At 43.7% G+C, this 20,638-nt stretch overlaps 1 protein-coding gene across 3 annotated transcripts in view; it reads left to right on the top strand.

Moving 5' to 3' along the window:
* The window catches only part of LOC118224254 (teneurin-1-like), a 362,344-nt gene that overhangs the window by 328,877 nt on the left and 12,829 nt on the right, over window positions 1-20,638 (top strand). For all 3 annotated transcript variants that reach the window (XM_035411577.1, XM_035411576.1, XM_035411578.1), the window contains 7 exons: window positions 1,627-1,781; window positions 8,970-9,336; window positions 10,985-11,495; window positions 12,685-12,857; window positions 16,625-16,860; window positions 18,222-18,515; window positions 19,320-19,707. In XM_035411577.1, coding sequence (XP_035267468.1) covers window positions 1,627-1,781; window positions 8,970-9,336; window positions 10,985-11,495; window positions 12,685-12,857; window positions 16,625-16,860; window positions 18,222-18,515; window positions 19,320-19,707 — 2,124 coding nt within the window. The remainder of the gene's footprint in view (window positions 1-1,626; window positions 1,782-8,969; window positions 9,337-10,984; window positions 11,496-12,684; window positions 12,858-16,624; window positions 16,861-18,221; window positions 18,516-19,319; window positions 19,708-20,638) is intronic.

Raw genomic sequence — 20,638 nt, 5'->3', positions numbered from 1 at the left:
TGCAGGGGAAAGTCAAAATCCATTTGACGCTTGATGCAGTCGTATAAGGGGGGCACCCGATAACGCCTCTGCCCGTGAAGAGAAGCCTCCAGTACAAAATGCACTTTAAACCTTAAGTGGTTTTACTCTGTGAATAATTCAAAGAATTCAATGCGGTGCACTTAGTACTTTTGGGAAATTTACGGGGACTCTCATACGCGGTATGTCTCCATTGACATGCGGAACTCTTTTAATTTACATGTCAATTTGCTGTTCATTTGTTTGACTGAAAAATGCGGGCTACTAGTATTTCAATTACACCAGTATCAATTAATAACTCCCTGTAAGACTGTTAGATCTCTCCCTGGGGTTAACCTGTGGGATCTACCAGCGGGGTGTTTCCTACAGCGTAGTTTAGGAGTTGCAGTTCAGTTGCTGAGACATTGAGACATTTAATGACACCACACTGTAGGCCTGTGTGTGCGTATGCTGCATAGGAACTTTCTTACTGGGTACATTATTAATTTTATTTTTAATGAATCTGGTACATTGCTTTGCCTTTAGTGATTCATAAAAAGGGCACTCAGGCACAGGCATGGGAGGGTGTTAATGAGCTCTATGTCTCTCACCAACAGCGCTAAGTATAATTTGAATATCTCAGCCAACATTCTCCTCCGACTGAGCAAAACAAACCAGCAACATAGCATAATTTATTAATTAACGGGATCTGCACTCATAGTGCACAGCATATTATTGAGTTCCATAAAAATGATAAAGCAGTGGCGTTAAGGCAGCCAAAGGATCGTTACCGCATCGATGGACCGTTTCACTTAATGGGCAAAATGTTGGTTCACTCCAGTCAGCTTGACCTCTTCAGGGCCAGTTAACTTTGCTGGTCGTGCCAACGCTCGATCAGACCACCGTTAGAAATCTCCCAGAGCCGATCTGAGTGGCTCTTTGTGATTGCGACCGGGCGGGACGGTTCAGTGCACCGCTCGCTCCGAACCGAAAGTTACATTACATTACATTGCATTAAACAGAATTAAATTATGTGCTGGGCTCTGTCCGAGCGCTAAGATACTTAGTGTCCGCGTACAGCCTATTGCGGTTTTTTTTTTCTTTTTTTTTTTTAAAGAGGGGAGCCGTGGGCGGGGAGGGGTTTGGTCTCGAAACTCGTCTGGCCTGAGTCACCGCGCTCTTTTTCAGTATGGAAATGATGGCGAAGCGATGCTTAACACCCATCTGTGGTGACTGCGCGCACTCTCACCTTTGCTCAGGCACGCCGGTGCCTTCTGCTTCCTCTCCTGTTCTCTCATCATTAGGGCCATGACGGGAGCTGCTCTCCTGCTCCACAGCAGCAGGAGCGGGAGCGCCGCTCTGCCTGCGCAGATCTCCTCTGATAATCTGTTCCACTTCTGTTCCCCCTTTCCAGATATAGTATCTTACTCCCATCCCTCCGCCCCAAGGGTTTAGCTTCCTTTCTGCGCTGTTATAAACACCCGTAGTGTGATCTCTGAAGACTGTAATTATGCCAGAGAAATGCATAAAGAATGAATACATTCAAACCGAGGTTGATTGTAATGCATGTAAAGTGTTTCTGTTGTGTTTGAGTTTGAGGTCTGTTGTCCCGTTTGTATCCCCCGACAGGAATTGCCGTAGACAAGAGAGGCTTTGTCTATTTTGTTGACGGAACCATGATCAAGCGGATCGACAAGAAAGGAGTGATAACAACCATCATCGGTTCCAACGGGTTGACATCGACTCAGCCGCTGAGCTGTGATGCCCGCATGGACATCACCCAGGTGAGACCACGTCCTATTAATTTAGGCACGTATGCACGCGTGCATGCAAGCGCACACACACGCACACACGTACACACGCACACACGCACTCACACACACACGCACGCACACACATACACACGCACACACACATGCACACACATGCACACACAAACACATTCTCACACGCACACACACACACACACACACACACACACACACACACACACACATATAGGCCTTGTTCACACCTGTACTTTGTACCCAGATTGTGTCTAGATTAAGTCAAGACGGATGTCAGCTCACACCTGGCATCAGAATGCATCTCGACTGACTACTTGTGATTGTATCTCACTTCCCCGCTCAATATGCAAATAAACACATTTCCGTTTCCAAAGACCAAATGCATTGTTGTTTTTAACCGGCGGGAGGTTAAAAACAACCGGTATATATATGTTTTTAACCGGTATATTTTTATACAGACTATGGCAGCATACCTGTGCCTTGTCTGACGGAAATTAAAAGAAGAAGAAGAAGTTTGCAAAGACCTTGGCGCGCGGGCAAAATCAAAACAAAAACAGACTGCGTCTATGCCTTGGCGTGTTCCAGGCAAACCAAATCGCTCAAGATGTTTGACGCACTCGTAATATGTCTCTATGCGCTTTTCAAAATTTTCAAACGTAGTGGACAAAGCCAGCTTACGCGATTTGAGAACCAACCAAAATGATAGTTATATCCGCTTCTGTTTTGCTCCAGAAAACTATGTCAGATAGGTCTATCAGCAAACATATGGCTTAGCTATGCCCAGAAGTCCTCAATGATAATAGTATTTTCCAAGAAATTACAAAAAATCGTTGACAACGTTTCTTTAGGTGCACTGGTGCAGCGTCTTTTACTGCTACCACAGAGTGAATGCGTAAGTGAATGCGATGATAAGAATATTTTCGGTTACGTTAACCTATAAAACGCTATTCCAAAAGCAGAATTAGACATGTTATATATCGTTAGAAAGCTTAAACTCTCACCTACTGAATAAATGAATTGTCAATCAAGCCAGCCTGTACTAAAAAGGGCGACAACGCCGTGAACAACACGTGTGGTATTACGCACAGCTATTTTGGAAGATACCCAGGCATCACAAATGCGCGTTTATTTCACAAACGGATTGTCCAAGACAATATATGACCGCTCTGTCTCGAAAGGGACATCTCTACACGTAAAACCAACAGTAAGGTTTTATATTTATTCAATATTTAGTCCCAGATATTGACTGTAGAATGACATGGTATCATTTTTGAAACTTTGTCTTGTATATTTCGTTATTCAGTGTGGCTTCTTGTTGTTTCGCACTTTAATATGACGCCGTTGGCGTGCGAATGAGTATGTACTTCCGCTTAGGCAGAGGACGTCAGTTGAGAGGCGGTCCTTCAATGTGGCCCAGGACGCATTCATGTCCACACTGCTAAAAGAATGTGGCCATATGCGTCCCAGACCACCTCCGAATGTGCTCTGAGTGATCGGATCTGAGTGCGTCCTCAATGCGTCCTGGGTGCGTTCACACCTGTAGTTAGAGCTGTCCACTTGTGATCACCCAAGACACATTTTAATGCCAGGTCTGAACAGGGCCGTACACACTTAAGAGCTTTTAACTAGGTCACAGTTTTTTTCTTAGCAGTTTTATCACCTGCTTTTCAGTGCTCTCTCATTATGAGGTCAGTAGAGCCTTCTTTGATCACACATTTTAAACAATTATCACGTTACACCTCCCCTGTCATCCATGTTGATAAGTCAATTGCCACTTAACAATGATTGCAAGCAATTTTCCCGCACTGTTGCATTCAGTGCTGCATTCAGTGTGCTTATTAGAACCACTGGCATATGGAAGTAGAATATTTTTAGTCTTGTGCAATATCTTTGGTTTAATCTGTGGAAAATGGTCAACACACGTAAGTGCACTTGTTTCACCTGCACAAAACATAATAATGTATGTAATAATATATATAGAAGGCTATTCATAATAATTTATATATATATAGAAGGCTATTCATAATAATTCATTTGAAAACAAATGAAATTGAATTTAATTGCATGACATTAAAATCTTTGAATCTTTGTGAATTTAATCGTGGTCATTTTAAACCATGTCCTCTGTTATTGCTTGAAAATCTTTGGTTTAAACTTGAAGAGATGTCCACGTGAAGAGATGTATCTTACTGTATCTACAGAATGGGTTTGAGCAGTTTTACTTTGCTTTATGCAAGTAACAAGGCACTCCCCAGTGCCATTTCTGCCATTTTTCTTGTGAAAATCAGGTAATTAAGAAGTTTAGAAGAACAGCTCTTGTCAAATCCTGAAATTGAGTTTTGTCAAGTCGAGTCTGTCTGACTTGTTGAGGTTAAAACTCTCAAAGCCTCAAGGAATTTGTGCACTTTGAAACTAACGCAGTTTCTCTCTGGAAGCATCTGGCTCATAAAATTCTGTCAGTTTTTTCTTTCACTTCTCTGAATGTTTTGACGCATGGGCTATTTTTGCTTTGACTGCACTGTTCGTCTGCTGAGCTGGTGTTTAAGCTTGGATTACAATCGATACCCTGTGGCATCCCCTTTGGCTGTGGGCGAGCAGTCATCTGACTAATCACACAATTAGTGGTTGTGAACATCATAAAAGCAGTTTGGTCTCCTAACATATGGAGGGGAAGGAAAGTAAATGTACGTTTTTCTTTTGGTGTTTTATTCTATTTTTTATATGATGGCTATGCTTAACCGTTGAACAGGAAACAGAGCAAAATGGAAATGAGTCAATGAGCAAAATATGTGTGTAAAAATCTGGGGGAGGGGGGGGGAAATGTGACTCATTTTGAAAGCCGTGAAAAGAATCATCAAAAGATGGCAGAGCTAGGTCACTGCTGTTGATTTTTCTACCTACTGTGGCTTCTAAATGATAGCCTATGGGGTTCTATTCACCACACATAGTCCGGGACCAGAATTGGAAAGTGATACAGAATGCTGATACTTATCCCCTGGGTTGCTTCCAACTACAGACAAATCCTGGGCAATGGCTGCTCCTTATGCCAAACAACAAAAACAGATTTGGCCTAAACATCGGTCTGTCCTCGGATCTGTGAAGGTTTCCCGCATCCATTATGGATGAATGCTATCAAAGCAGTGGGAAATTGTCCATGCCTATGTTTTGATGAAAAGTTCTGAATTTGGTTTGCTGTCAGTCTGTATTCAGTGAGCCTTCTGCCTGAGGGATACGCTCATAGCAAGTTTGAATGACACATTTTACAGAGGCCTTGACACACTGTTGCCGTTACAGATCTGACAGACACTTGTCTCGAATGGTTGAGGGCTTCCTGGTGTTCCTGCAAAATTTCCAGTCTGGTTCTCTCAAGATGGAAATCCAGTATGTACCCGGTTATATTTGAGTTTAAAACTTGTGGTGCGTGTTCTGCCACAGCACGACTGTCACTCATTATCCAGATGAGTTATTATTATTATTATTATTATTATTATTATTGCTAATAGCAGTACTTGAGTCTTAATGTAAATACGAGTATTGAAAAAGTCATATGTAAATAGGGCCCCATATTTTTATATTCACTTGCAGGTTTTTATTTTAGAACGTGCATCCCTGATGCAGGTTCTGCTGATTGTCAGATACTATTAGGTCTTTATATTCTTCCTCTGGGACGAGAGAAAGAAAACCCTCTCCGCTGATAGAGCCAAGACTGCGGCAGCAGAGACTGCGGTGTACTGTAGGCCCTGGAACCATTACGCCCAGCGTGGCCCTGATGGCGTGACTTCTCATCTAACCTAACCTCTGTTAGGAGGCACTTGCAGAGCAAGCAGGAGACCTCCAGAGAGAGACCCCTGTTGATGCTCTCTGAGAGAGAGAGCGAGAGTAAGAGTGAGAGTGAGTGAGAGAGAAACATTCTAACCCACATCTGAGGCAGTCTGACCACCATTGCAGCAAAAAAGAAACAGAAAGGTCTCATAACGACCACTGACACAGTGCCTTGCTGGTAACATATACTCTCTGAATTTTTCTCTGAGCGGCACAGAGCCTGTTCTCAGAGCGTAGCCAAACGTCAGCTATTTTGACTCTCAACACTTCTTAGAAACGTTTGTGTTTGTGGTCCTGCCATTCTGTTATAAGTGTGGTATCTGTAATATAAAGTACCTTCAGTGAAAAATATAAACTCTGGGAGAGTGATCGATTTGACGCTGAATCTTGAAGACTGTTATGCTCGTGTGTGATTGGTGAGGGATTTTCTACAGCATTTTGACTTGTTGCAGTACATATAAAATAACAGTGGTGAACCAGCGATATATATTTTTACTTGAACTGTAAATAAAAATTAGACATTATGTTGGGGTCCAGCTATAGAGAAACAGAGAAACTGTTTCAGAGAAACTGTTAGTCATTCCAGCCTCCTTGCTATTCACAAACATGCTGTCCACGCACAGCACCGAAGCTTTCGATAAATCTAACCCATAATAACCAGCGTCATAGGCATGCGGCAACCTTTTCAGAGATTCCGGTAGAACTGATGCTACATGAGTAATCTCCGGCAAACCGCTCATTTTATAATAGAATTAATTTTGCCAGTTGTGAATTCCTCCAGTGCATCTCCAATCCCTTCTGGCACTCTCACCTCCACCCTGAAGGCACCATCCTCGAGCACAACCGCCCTGCCGCCTAATCTATTTATTCCACTTTGTGTTTCAAATAAGAGGAGGGTAGATGACTGAAGACCCCACTGGGAAGTATTACCTAACAATAACTTATTTATTTATTTTATTTTGGTTGGGGGGGGTGAAGGGTGAAGTTGAAGTTCTGTGCCTGAGCGCCCATCGCAAGGGGCCCATTAGCTTTCAGCTTGCGTGGAAGGATACCGCGCGAGCACGCTGGAGCTCGTGTACCACTTCGGCTCAAGCTGTGCAGGTGTTTTGATGTGCAGTTCCAAACGTGGACGCCCGGCCGTGGGTGAAGTGCTTTTTTTTGCCCAGTCATATCAGAGGATTGTATCCATTTTAAGGGGACACAAGGTGGTCAGTGTTTGGCTGGTCTCGAGGGACGCTCAGACGGTCACGCGCATTAATTTCCCATGAGGCTCGGCTCTGCTGACACGTGTGTCGCACGAGGATCAGAGGATGGCGCTGGCTTCCCAAACCCCACATTGTGCCCTGTCAAAACACTGATGCATTATTAAGGCTGCGGCTTGCTGTGGGGCGCTCTCAGGTCCCGCCTGCCTAAAAAGGGGCCTAAAAAGACAGGGGGACGCCCCTCTCTGCAGTCAGCAGCCGGATGCCAGCACTGCCTCTGGCAAGGTCTGGAGCCAGGGGCTGGGCAGGCTTTATTTATTGATTTATTTTGTTTAGCCAGCATGGCCAACATTTGCTGCCATTGTCTAGGGAGTCCTTGGGTACACAGAACCAAGAAGGATAAAAAAACACAATTGCATATATTCAATAGCATGCGTGTAAAAATACATTAACCGTGATATAAAACCATAAAAGTATTGACAGAGATTGAATGCATTTAAAATTGGGGCACCTGAGTTCTGTAATTGTGGTTAAAGAAGTCTCTAACTGGATTTGAAGGCTATAACTCAGCCTGTGTCATGATATATCTTTCATCTCACAGCAACTCTTGATGTTGTCCTTAACATAGAGTGACAGATGTAAGTGTTGCGTATGTTTCTGTATTGTGCGTAATTCTCCATCAGTTCTATCCATAAGCTTGTTTAAGGCGGAATCCCCTAATCCCCGACACAAAAATAAATGGCAGCGTTTGTAGCTTTGTTGTTCAAAATGAAATATAAATGGGATAAGAGAGAGCCTGAATCTGGGCCATAGGCTTTCAAAAATGTGACCAAAGTGATATGAGATGCACGTATCTCGCGAACAGTGTGCTCTTTGTTTGCTTTTATGTGACGTGTGATCTCTGCCAGGGCTCTGACTGATGGAGGCTGACAGGTAGCAGATATTGTGCACTTTGATAATAAAAGATTGATAACTGACCCATTGGATCAGAGCGGTGAAAAAATGGAGAGCCTTTAGAATAGCCTATGAATAATGTATGACTGCAGAACAATGGTCTTTCAGTTTTTTTTTTAGCCTCTGCCATGGGCACTGTACTGTACAGTGCTGCATGCACTTTTATTGGGGCACCTTTACAGGTGAAAGATTCCCTGAAGTGAGTCCGCGGTGCTTTAAAAACAAACACTTGCCTGCCTTGGGTTGGGGCAGTGTGAAGCATATTCAGTCAATCTTGAGGTTTTTTCCATAAAGCAGAGACTTCCAGCATTTGCATGCGTCTGTGTTCCTGTGACACTCATTTTATAACTGCAGCCAACTACAGCCATGTCACAATATCAAAAGAAATCTATGCCTTGCCTTGTTTTTTAAGAGCCTTTTTTATAACAATAAATAATTTTATAAGTTAAAACCCAAGAATCAAACTAATAGAGGTTAAGTGGGGATCTTAGAACATCCCTTTTTTTCAGTTTGAGAACGTGAAAAGGGAACAGCGGTCTGTGGACCTTCTGACTATCCTGCTCAGCTTAATCTGCTTCTGACACAGTTCATGAATAAATGAATCTGGCAACGTGTTGAGAAACACATTAAAATGCACACTGCATGTGAGAAAGTGACTGCTTTCCAACTCAGTGATTCTTTCATATCTCTAAGTTACATGTATAATGTCAATTAATACTTAATAGCCCGGCCATTGATGCAATGCAAGTTTGTTAGGGAATATACTGATATCTATAGTGTTTCTTTTACACATACACCCTATTCTAAAATAGGCTACAGCTATGGAAACTGTCATTATGTAGGATGTCATATAGTATGGCATTAGTGCATATATACAGTACTATATATTCACACACGTTATATATACTGTATGTATTATATATACTGTATACTTCAAATATACAGCATACTGTATATGTGTGTATGAAATGGCACATTGTAATATGGGACAGGGCAGTGAGCAGTACAGGGCTGTCTCTCTGCATGGCGACAGTGTGCCATTTTGAAAAGGCTGAAGGTGCGGTGAGGGAAACAGCAGAACACTCTTCATACCGCCCTCACCCCGCTGACCCCGCGAGAGGCCGAGTCCCCGGCGGGGCCGCGCCATCGGCCCGGAGCGGGCGACACCGCGGGGACGCGATCAGACGTGTCTCCCCTGCTCCCTCAGGTGCGTCTGGAGTGGCCCACCGACCTGGCCGTCAACCCCCTGGACAACTCCCTCTACGTGCTGGACAACAACATCGTCATCCAGGTGTCGGAGAGCGAGCAGGTGCGCATCGTGGCCGGGCGCCCCATCCACTGCCAGGTGCCGGGCATCGACCACTACCTGGTGAGCAAGGCGGCGGTGCACTCCACGCTGGAGGCGGCCAAGGCCATCGCCGTGTCCCACCGGGGCACGCTGTACATCGCCGAGACGGACGAGCGGAAGATCAACCGCGTCCAGCAGGTCACCACCAACGGCGAGATCTCCGTCATCGCCGGGGCGCCCTCCGAGTGCGACTGCAAGATCGACCCCAACTGCGACTGCTTCTCCGGTAGGGTGCTGTTTGATGTGTGTGTGGGGGGGGGGGGGGGGTGTTCTTGTTTTAATCATCTGCTGCGAATTGGAGAACCAAAGAAAATACAGTGACCAGAACAGGGCACTGTGCCTACTGAGGCCCACCATTTTCTAAGGGACTAATTAATTTACTGAGACAATCGTTAACCAAATCCAATTGATAATTAAATGAACAAACACAAGGAAGACGCGTGGCTGACGCTTAACCCACATATGAGACCCCCTGTGGGGCTGGGGCTTTGACTGCCCACCATGGCACTCTCTCTCTCTCTCTCTCTGTGCCCCTGGCACTTACCCTGAGATTTTTAATCTCTGCTTTTCTCCTGTGTAGTGTGACCCCATCGCTGGGTCAGACACACAATTGGGGATCCCAGAATTTTGGGACTCCTTGATAAATCCCCGTGTTTGTACGCATGCGTCCATAACACCGTGTTTCCTTAATTGACCATAACCAGATTTGTACTTGCATTTCCACTGAGGTAGACTTGTTCCAGTTGTTTCACTTTGCTCTAGTGTTTTGATTACGTACAGAATTAGAGCGCGCAAACATTAGAAGAAAAGTTGCGTGACGTACTTGCTGTTCCACCGTTCTGTGCTGCTCTCCTCAGCAGCAGTCTCGTGCCACAGATAATCAGCGGCGATACAAGACGATAAACCGATAATAAAACGTGCCGAATCTTCTCTCCTTATTTTGCATCTCTCGCTTACAAAAAACTCCAGGCCATGATGAAGGAGCTTGAACAGCACGTGTGGACGAATGGAAATAAACAAAGAAATATGACATGGTGAAAGTGCTTCTGGGACGCATAGGCATACAAATCACATGCCCTTCTTGTGCTGTCACATTTTCTGACAGCGCAAGCGAAGTCGCCATTTGTCGTGTCTGGTATTACATCTCCTTCAAAATGGCTTTTTTTATCAAGTATTCCCTTGATCGCGTTGCGCATCACCTTTTTTCAATTGCTAAGAGAAAAAAAGGGTTTGCGCGTGGCGAGAACCAATGAGGTGTAAAGGTTCCTATCCCTCTCTGGTGATGCTTTGCATATTTCCAATCATGTAACGCTGTTAACGAATGATTACTCTTTTCAGACGCCTTCGTCTTTCCCATTTCTTCCGCTCCACAAACACACGTCCTGTCTGTCAGAGAAAATTCCAGGGAGTACACATGACCGCCGAAGGGCTCCGAAACCCTCTGTCCCACCCATAACGGACCCATACTTACAGTATGTCACGCTGGCAGGCTTGTCAGAATTATCAACGTCCGAGGCATGCCCCAAAGAACTGGCGTTTTCCATTAGATCCTCACCATTAAATACTATGAAGCAGCAAGTGAAAGGGGTTCGTGCCTAAGGGTGGATTTACGCTGTACACATGAATGCTAGATCCATTTTTGAAACGCAATGGCGGAAGTAAGGAGCAGAAGCATTGCCGCGGTTGGCATTTTAGCGAGGCGCGTCAGCGAGAAATAGCTGTCAGTGAGTTCTGGCGGGCGAACGTGATAAGAGCAGATGCACTCTGTTGCATTTATGGCCTTTCGTAGCCTGCGTACGTATTGATGCTGTATTTTGTGTTAAGCAGTTGGTTTAGATGGTCTTGGTCTTTATTTTGCTTTGGTTTCTGTGCAGGCGATGGTGGGTATGCCAGAGATGCCAAGCTGAAGGCACCCTCTTCCCTGGCAGCGTCCCCCAACGGCACGCTCTACATCGCTGACCTGGGCAACGTCCGCATACGCGCCCTGAGCCCGAACTGGCCGCATCTCAGCCCCGCCCACATGTACGAGGTGGCCTCCGCTTCGGACCAGGAGCTCTACCTGTTCAGCGCCAACGGCACCCACCTCCACACCAAGAACCTGATCACGGGGGACTACATCTACAACCTGACGTATTCTGCCGACGGCCACGTCATCGGCATCACCGGGAGCAACAGCGACTCCGTCCACGTCCACCGCGACGCCAACGGCGTGCCCCTGTGGCTGGCGGCACCTGGGGGGCAGGTCTACTGGCTGACCATCAGCAACAACGGTGCTCTCAAGAGAGTTTCTGACCAGGGCCATGACCTTGCGCAGGTCACCTACCATGGAAACACTGGTCTCCTAGCAACCAGCACCAACGAGAACGGCTGGGCCACAGTCTACGAGTAAGGCTTCGTTTGCTTCCACAGCTCTGTCTGTGATATTTGATTTAATATGTTCCTATGTCTTAAAACAAAATAGGCACTACGCTGTGACATAATTATGGTGAGCATTTTTGTGAACATTGTGAGGCTTCATGAACAACAAAAACACGTGCAGCCGTCATGGGTTTTCTGTGTGATCTTAAGTCTTGATTACTTCATGTGTACAAGTCCAATGATTGACAGGGCATGCTGTCTCCGCCCACTGTGTGGTTTATGAAGCCTTACTCTGACATCAGTACGTGTTTGTGGTATATGGAACATGACAGATGGGGCTTTCGGGGGGGTCAAGCTTCATTTCATTGTTGAAATCTGAGATCAGTAGCATCGTTAGCCGGAAGGGGGATATTCCTGCAGTCTTTGGTCAGCTGGGAAATCAGCCTGGTTGTTACACAGTGTACTGACTCAAAGACCAATATTAAAGCTGTTATTTTTCTCTGATTAGCCTGGGAGAGCCTGTTTCTCCAGAGATGCATGACCAGTTCAAAATGTCCCCTTACATTACCTCTCAAAATCCTAATTGGGGGAGGGGGTGGTCTTTTATCAGAATGTGTTAAGAATTGCCATTTTCCCTAGGGAGATTTTTGCCATGCATGTTGGTTTTTGATCATTTTAAACAGATAGACTTCTTCACAGAAGATTGCATTGAATGTAGTGTGTGGAGTATTACTGCCATCTTGTGGTATGTTTATGAAAGTGTGTTGATGCGTCATGATTCAACAGCTAAAACAATAAATAAAAAAATAGTCATAGACAGTTCAATGAACCAATACCATGATCAGAGGTGCCCCTCAGTTCATCCAGTCAACACACTTTCTAGTTCAAAGTTGTGGTGAAATGCTGAACTTTCCCTGTTATAGTGCAGTGAAATACATGTCTAGCAATCTCTGGCAAAAGTAGTGATGTATCTAGTAATACAATCTACCAGACAGTCTCTTTTTCATTATTGAAATTGACATTTTATTGAATGAAGTTAATGGCACTTGAAGTTAATTAACTTTACATTCAGTTATAGAACAGATTAAGGCCATGATAGCTTTTAAGGCTTCCTTACTGTCATTTTGATATAATTTTTTTTTTTTTTTTTTTTTTTTTTTAAATGGCCACTGTACAAAGTGATGAGATTCTGCTCACATCGGCTGTCTTCTTACAGGTATAACTCCGAAGGCCATCTCATCAATGTCACTTTTCCAACGGGGGAAGTCAGCAGTTACCACGGTAACATGGAGAAGTCTGTCAGGGTGGAAGCGGAGACTTCGAATCGAGAGAACTTTATCACTGCAACGAACTTCTCAGCCACAAACACAGTCTACACACTGCGTCAAGGTCTGATCCACCGTCCCCTGCACTGAGGCTAGATCACAGGATCTGACACATCTGCTTTGCACTCTTCTTAGCACCTAAACTTCTAACACCTTTGTCAAGAAAGAGAACACAACACTTTCATTATTTCAATTTTAGTTTCTCTTTCCTGTAAGTATACAGCATGATTAGCAGTAAAATCAAATGAAAATAAGTCATTCAGTATTTTAATTAAGTTTTTAGTCTTTAGACAAAAATATTAGGCAAAAGGAACCTGAATTTGAACAAAACACTTTTTTAAAATGATTGTTTCATTTATTTAATGGAAAAAAAGTTATCAAACTCATTTCACCCACGTAATAAGTAATTGCCCCCTTAAACTTAATAACTGGTTGCACCACCTTTAACAGCAATAACTGCAACCAAACACTTCCTAGAGTTTGATATCAGTCTTTCACATTGCTGAGGAGTTTTAGCCGACTCTTTGTTTGTTTTTTAAGAACTGCTTTAATTCAGAGGAATTGGTATGTTTTCTGGCCTGAACTGCTCGTTTCAGTTCCTATAACAGCATCTCTATTGGGTTCAAGTCAGGACTTTGACCCCGCTACTCCAAAACTTTCATTTTGTTTCTTTTCAGCCATTCAGAAGTGGACTTACTTTTTTGTTTTGTCGTGCCGCATAACCCAGTTGCGCTTCAGCTTCAGTTCACAGACAGATGACCCGACATTCTCCTTAAGAATTTTGTGGTACAGAGAAGAATTCATGATTATTTCAGTAATAGCCAGTCGTCCAGGTCCCGAGGCAGCAAAGCATCCCCACACGATCACACTATCACCAGCATGTTTGAGTGTTAGTATGATATTCTTACTCTGATGTGCTGTATTTGCTTTACACCAGACTTAATGGGATCCATGTCATCCAAAAAGTTTTTGACTCATCTGATTATAGAACATTAACCCAAAATGTTTGGGGATCATTCAGTTGCTTTTTTGCAAATGTGAAGCAAGCATTGGTGTTCCTCTTGGTTAGTAGTTGTTTATGCCTTGCTATTCGCCTATGAATCCCATTTTTTTTATCAGTGTTAGGATTATTTTTCCCTTTTCTGTGGAGTCAAATGCAGGACGATGAAGAACACGTTGACGACGTCTCCTCAGAGAATTTGATGTTTATTGCAATGCGCTCAGAACATTCGGCCAGTGCGCCCAGCAAGCCTCTGCCGATCACACTGTGTGGTGTCTGGATATACAGTTTGGGGTCATACATATCAAAAGATTGAGTTATGGGGTGGGCCTGGGACAAATGGTCCTGTCCCTCCCTGGGAACCCTCACAGCCATTTAGCATAGGTATGTGACATCCTTGCCGCAGTCTCTGGAGGTGTTAGGCTGCATTCACACCCAATCAGGCAATGCGGCACCTTGCCACAGGGGTGTGCGGTGGTGTGGTTGGGTCACTACATGGGCCATTTGTGTGACGTTGGGTTGTGATCTTTAACCCCCCCTCCATTTCCTGTCCGCTAACTCAAAAAAAAAAAACAAAAAAAAAATGGACAAAAATGCAAACCGAAGGAAGTTTCTTGCTATTGTTATTTTGCAGTGTAGACTGCCAGCCAGACGCATATGTTGAAGCTGGGTACACAAAATAAACCAAGCGAGGACACAACTGGGAGAGTGTCATCATTTGGTCCATGAACTTCATAGTGCTAGGTACAATAAACTAACATGCAAGAACTGCTAAATAGCGAATCTTTTATACAGCTTAATTCCGACGTTCAGAATTGATATTTAGCTAGTAGCCTAATTATTGTTTCGGTACTCGTCCCATTACCCGGTACTGTCTAATCACGTTGACGATAATAAAATCAAATCTTAGGAAATGAATCGCGTCAGTAATTCATCTGACAGTTGCTCGGTAAACAGCGGACTGCTACATGGTAATTTAAACAACTCACGTGATTGGCCACTGCGGCGTGACGTCGAGTTGCATTCCGGAAAAAGTTTATTCTGGTTCAACTTTCTTGCTGCAGGCCGCTGCGTTTTTTTTCAGCACCTCATGCGGTCAACCACTGCCGCGGCCTAAACACACTACCCCCATTCAAATGAATGGGGGACAACCCTGCGGCAAGCTGATCTGGTCTGAATGCAGCCATATATCTTTTGTGACTTCCTGGATGAGTTGTTGTTGCACCCTTAGAGAAATTTTGGCAGACCGGCCACTCTTGGGAAGATTCACTGTTGTTCCAAGTGTTCTCTATTTGGAGATAACTGTGGTTCAATGAAGTCCCAGAACCTTAGAAATGGTTTTGAAACCCTTTCCAGATTGAAATATTTAACAACCTTTTTGTTAACTCTGCTGGAATGTCCTTTATTGAGGCATAGTGTGCTCGTAGAAACCTTGTGGTGACTACTTCACTCTGATAGTAAGGTTCAATATAAGTGAGGTTTATAGAGTCAACAGGGCTAGCTGCAATCAAGACCCACTGTGTTCAGTCAACTGAATATAATTATAAATTAAATTAAATTAGATTGATTGTGTAACTAAGGGGGCAGTTACTTTTTCACATGGGCAATTTGGGTGTTTGATTACTTTTTTTATTAAATAAATGAAATAATTTTTAAAATGTGTTTTATGTTTACTCAGTTTCCTTTTGTCTGATATTACATTTTGTCTGAAGATCTGAAACCATGGCCAAGGTTCAATCAAAAGCACGCCCTCTGTTAAAGAAGAACATTTTACTTAACTAAAAACATTGTGAATTATGACAGTGGCTTCGATGTCACCGCACTACACTACCATGTGTCAGGAAACTCTACTGCACTGTCCTACAGTTATGTTTCAATTCCTGAGCCAGTGTGTTGTCAGCAATTTCCTCTGTTAAAAAGCAAAATAAATTATTTCAACTATTATCAGTAGGTGAAAAGCCCTAAGGAAAACAATCTGTGCTTTGATTTTGTGATTTTTTTACATCTTTTTTTTTACTTTAAAGGCAATATAATAATTAAAACAAAATCAATCAGAATGAAAACAGCAACAACAATGATGATAATGTAAAAGCATCTCTGTTGGCTGGCAGAGCAGTGTTTCTCCCCAAACTTTGGACTCTTGATGGCTTACCAAGAGTAAAAGTCTCACACACATTGTCACATCACTGAGGTACTCTGGAGATCTTCATTTTGGCTGCTTGTTTTGCTATATGAGTGTGAGATTCATAATTGTGAGATTTTGTTACAAAGCCTTCGTGAGCTCTGCAGAGGTGTGAAGCGCTGGTCAGAATACAAGACAAAACAAGTGAAATGTGAAAAAAACAGGAAGTAGTGAGAGATCGTCGTCCTCCTTAATTGTCTCAGGAGAATAACGTGACTACATTTTACAGTGCACTGTAGGGGTGTATACATTAGAGTGGTGGAGAGTATTGTTAGCAAACAAAATGAAAATGCCTACAGATGTTCAAGTCCAGTCTTTTTGCAAAGGCATGACATATTTAGGAAAGTGACCTTGAGGGACATTTGCCTTTCTAAAGTGGCATCAAATGCTATTGCAAGTTCTCGAGATATATTACCAATCTGCTCCATGAAGAAGTCGTAAGAGAGAAATCTTTTTTTTTTAACTGTTAAAAAAATGAAGAAAATAAGATGTTCTAAAGCAATTCTTTCTTTATGGTTATGACCACCTCAGGCAGTGTCTCTGTGTATCAGCAGGAAAGTATGGTGGCCTTTCCGTGACCCTCCTAAATCCCAGCCTCTCTCTCTCCCTCCCTCTCTCTCTGTCTCTCGCTCCTTCTCTCTAAACTCAGAGCACGCTCAGAACGCGTACCGGGTCAGTGCCGACGGCTCGCTCCGCGTCACGTTCAGCAGTGGCATGGAGGTGACGCTCAGCACGGAGCCTCAGCTGTCGGCGGGCGTGGTCAACCCTGCGGTGGGCAGATGCAACATCACCCTTCCGGGCGAGCACGGCCCCAGCCTCATCGAGTGGAGGCAGAGGCGGGAGCAGGCCAAGGGAAACTACACCACCTACGAGCGGCGGCTGCGGGTACGACAAACACGCCCCTTTCCCTCTGCTCGATGCTTCTGTTTAACAGTTTGTCCTTCGCATTTCAAGTGATCGAATGCTGCTTTTCATCAGGGGTTACTGAGAAAAAAAAATATCAAACATATGTTAGTAGAAGTTAAGGACAATGTGCACAGCTTGGAGGATCATTAATTTACTCACTTTTCTTCTCTGTGTAAAGCTGAACAGACAGTGGTCCCTATCCAGTTTCCCAGTTCATCTGGACAACTTAACACAATGCCTGAACTGATCTTTATCAGATGGATCTGCCCTGATTCTATTTTTATTCAACCATGTTTATTGTGATTAGTGTTAGATTAGGTCAAGGTGTAGATGGTGTGTGGGTGTCTTCCTTTGCATTAGTTCATAATGTGTGAAAAAACAACGTTTGTGACACGTGACAGTACGTCAGTCACATGAGGTTTCTCTTCCTGAAGTCAGTACAGACCGAGTTTGAGAATAGTACTTGCTGAATGTTCCTGTTGTGGCTAGAAGTCGCAGAGGATGCCGTGAGGGAGAAAAGTTGAACGTGGGTGTCAAATGTCAAAACATTCTTCTGGTTTCTCAGAGGGCAATGACGTCCAGGGAAATTAGCGCTGTTTGATTTAGCGCCCACTTTGGCTAAGCAAATGATGTGGTAACTGAAACTTTGGAAAATAGTATTTGTTCCATTTCATTCATTTTTTGTAATGGAGCAAATGCCAGAAATAACTGTGCAATAATCTCTCAAAGCTTTTTGCCTGTTTTCAGACCAGTTTTCTAACCACTACTAGACTGACCTTAAACCTTTTTGGTGTTCTTACAGTACTTTTAAAGTACTAGACTTTTAAAGTGACCCAAATACGCAGAAGATTGTGTGCTGAAGCTACTGAGTAACCTCACAAAAGAGAACAACAGCAGCACCTCAGCCTAAATTAGAAACCATGCATGCATTGAAAGCTTCATATTAGTTCTGTGTGATTTTGACTGATAGATCAAAGTTCAAGGGCTTCATGCTTAAAAAAAAATCTCACTTTGTTGTGAATGTTTATTAACACAATGCAGTAGCTTCATGTATTTTTAGCGATCGGTTGGCAGGGTGGAGGTGCTGTGGTGTGGGGGTGCTCGTGGGAAAATATTATCATGTGAATATTTGAAAAGGTACAGCTACTAAATATTCAAATGTAAAATTAACAGAAAGCCTCATCTCTATAACACACAACTATGCATATTGAAGTTTGGGCAAAAAGCTTTGAAAGGTTGGTTGGAGACTGTGAACAGATTTATTGGAGATTGACTGTCTGCTTTGACTTGCTGACTTGCTGATTGCATCACTGATAATATATTGTTGTATTCATTATCAGGCTCATAACAGAAATCTGCTGTCCATAGACTTTGACCAAGCCACACGAGTGGGCAAGATCTATGATGACCATCGCAAATTTACCCTCAGGATCCTCTATGACCAAATGGGACGTCCCATTATCTGGTCTCCTAGTAGCAAATATAATGAGGTGAATGTGTCTTACGCTGCCACGGGCCTGGTCACCAGCATTCAGCGAGGAAACTGGTCGGAGAAACTTGAGTATGACAATGGAAGGGTGGTCTCCAGAACTTGGGCCAATGGGAAGATATGGAGCTACACTTTCCTGGAGAAGGTGCGCTTAAAAAGATTTGACACACCGTAGTGTGCTATTTAACTCATTTCAGCGTATTATCATGGCTGATTAGACAGTCAACACTTTTTGTTTTAATGTCACGTTCTACATGCTCTCTAAATCAACAGGCTTGTCAGACCTGGTGGGATCCAGTTACTATTCCTGCATATTTCACTGACACTCTTATCCATAGTGACTTACACAGATTTTTTCTAACAGACCAATTATAGAGCTGGATGTTTTACTGAGGCACCACAGGATAAGTACCTTGATCAAGAATACAGCAGCACCTCAGTTAGGAATAAAGCTCATGACATTTGAGTTGCCAGCCGAATTCCCTATCTATTATATTGCACTGATGCCCTGTTATGTTTAGGGTCATTCTGAATAATGCATGTTTCTTTGTATTTCATGTGCTTGCTGTATTTGAGTAATGCCAGGGGATAACATTAATCACTATTATAAATTAACAGAGCATGGTACTGACTAATGGTGATGTGATAATGTCACATTAGACAAACAGCCTCCAATTCCTTGTTTGTGAATTTTCCATTAGCTTGTTTTTTCCCATCACTGCCTGTCAGCCAACAGCTTGATCTTTGTGAATGACTGAACCATTTCTTTGTGTGTGTGTGTGTGTGTGTGTATGCGTGTGCATGTGTCTGTGTGTGTCTGTGTATGCGTGTGTGTGTGTGCGTGCGTGCGTGCGTGTGTGTCTGTGTGTGTGTGTGTGTGTGTGTGTGTATGTGTGTGTGCGTGTGTGTGTGTGTGTGCGTGCGTGCGTGTGTGTGTATGTGATTATAGACGGTCATGCTGCTCCTTCACAGTCAGCGTAGGTACATCTTTGAGTACGACCAGACGGACCGGCTCCTGTCCATCACCATGCCTAGCATGGTGCGGCACAGCATGCAGTCCCTGCTGTCGGTGGGCTACTACCGCAACATCTACAGCCCGCCGGACAGCAACGGCACCTTCATCCAGGACTACACCCGTGACGGGCGCCTGCTCCAGGCCCTGTACCTGGGCACCGGCCGCCGTGCCCTCTACAAGTACACCAAGCAGTCCCGCCTGGCAGAGATCCTCTACGACACCACCTTGGTCACCTTCACTTATGACGATGCCTCGGGTGTGGTCAAGACCATCCACCTCATGCACGAGGGCTTTATCTGCACCATCAGATACAGGCAGACAGGTAGGCGACAGAACCAGGGAACGTCAGTGGCTTGACACACCAACCATGTGTAAATGGACCTCATATGAGCGACAGACTTAGTTTGTGCATGTAGCTCATACATGCATGGAGTATACAGTCCATAAATATTTGGACATTGACAGTTTTAGCTGTCTACCACAGCATATTGGAGTTGAAATTAAATAATGAATATGAGTGCAGATCTTCAGCTTTAATTTGAAGGTATTTACATCCAAATCAGGTGAACAGTGTAGGAATTACAGCACTTTTTATATGTGGTCCCCCCCTTTTTAAGGGACCAAAGGTAATTGGACAATTTGCTGCTCAGCTGTTCCATGGCCAGGTGTGTGTTATTCCCTCACTATTTCATTTACAAGTAAGCAGATAAAAGGTCTAGAATTGATTTCAAGTGTGGCATTTGCATTTGGAATCAGTTGCTGTTAACTCTCAATATGAAGTCCAAAGAGCTGTCACTGTCGGTGAAGCAAGCCATCATTAGGCTGAAAAAAAAAAAAAAACCGTTCAGAGAGATAGCAAAAACATTAGGTGTGGCCAAATCATAGACGTATAACATTTCTCGTAGAAGGCAAAGAAGTGGAATGTTCTGCAATGGCCAAGTCAATCACCTGACCTGAATCCAATTGAGCATGCATTTCACTTGCTAAAGGCAAAACTGAAAGCAGAACGCCCCAAGAACAAGCAGGAACTGAAGACAGCTGCAGTAGAGGCCTGGCAGAGCATCACTAGGGAAGAAACCCAGCGTCTGGTGATGAGTATGGGTTCAAGACTTCAGGCAGTCATTGACTGCAAAGGATTTGCAACCAAGTATTAAAAATGACAATTTAATTTATGATTATGTTAGTTTGTCCAATTACTTTTGAGCCCCTAAAATTGGGGGGGGGGGTGGCTATGTATAAAAATGGTTGTAATT

The sequence above is a fragment of the Anguilla anguilla genome, chromosome 3 (genome assembly GCF_013347855.1).
Source record: "Anguilla anguilla isolate fAngAng1 chromosome 3, fAngAng1.pri, whole genome shotgun sequence".
Taxonomy (NCBI): Eukaryota; Metazoa; Chordata; class Actinopteri; order Anguilliformes; family Anguillidae; genus Anguilla; species Anguilla anguilla.
This window is presented reverse-complemented; position numbering and strand designations above follow the sequence as displayed.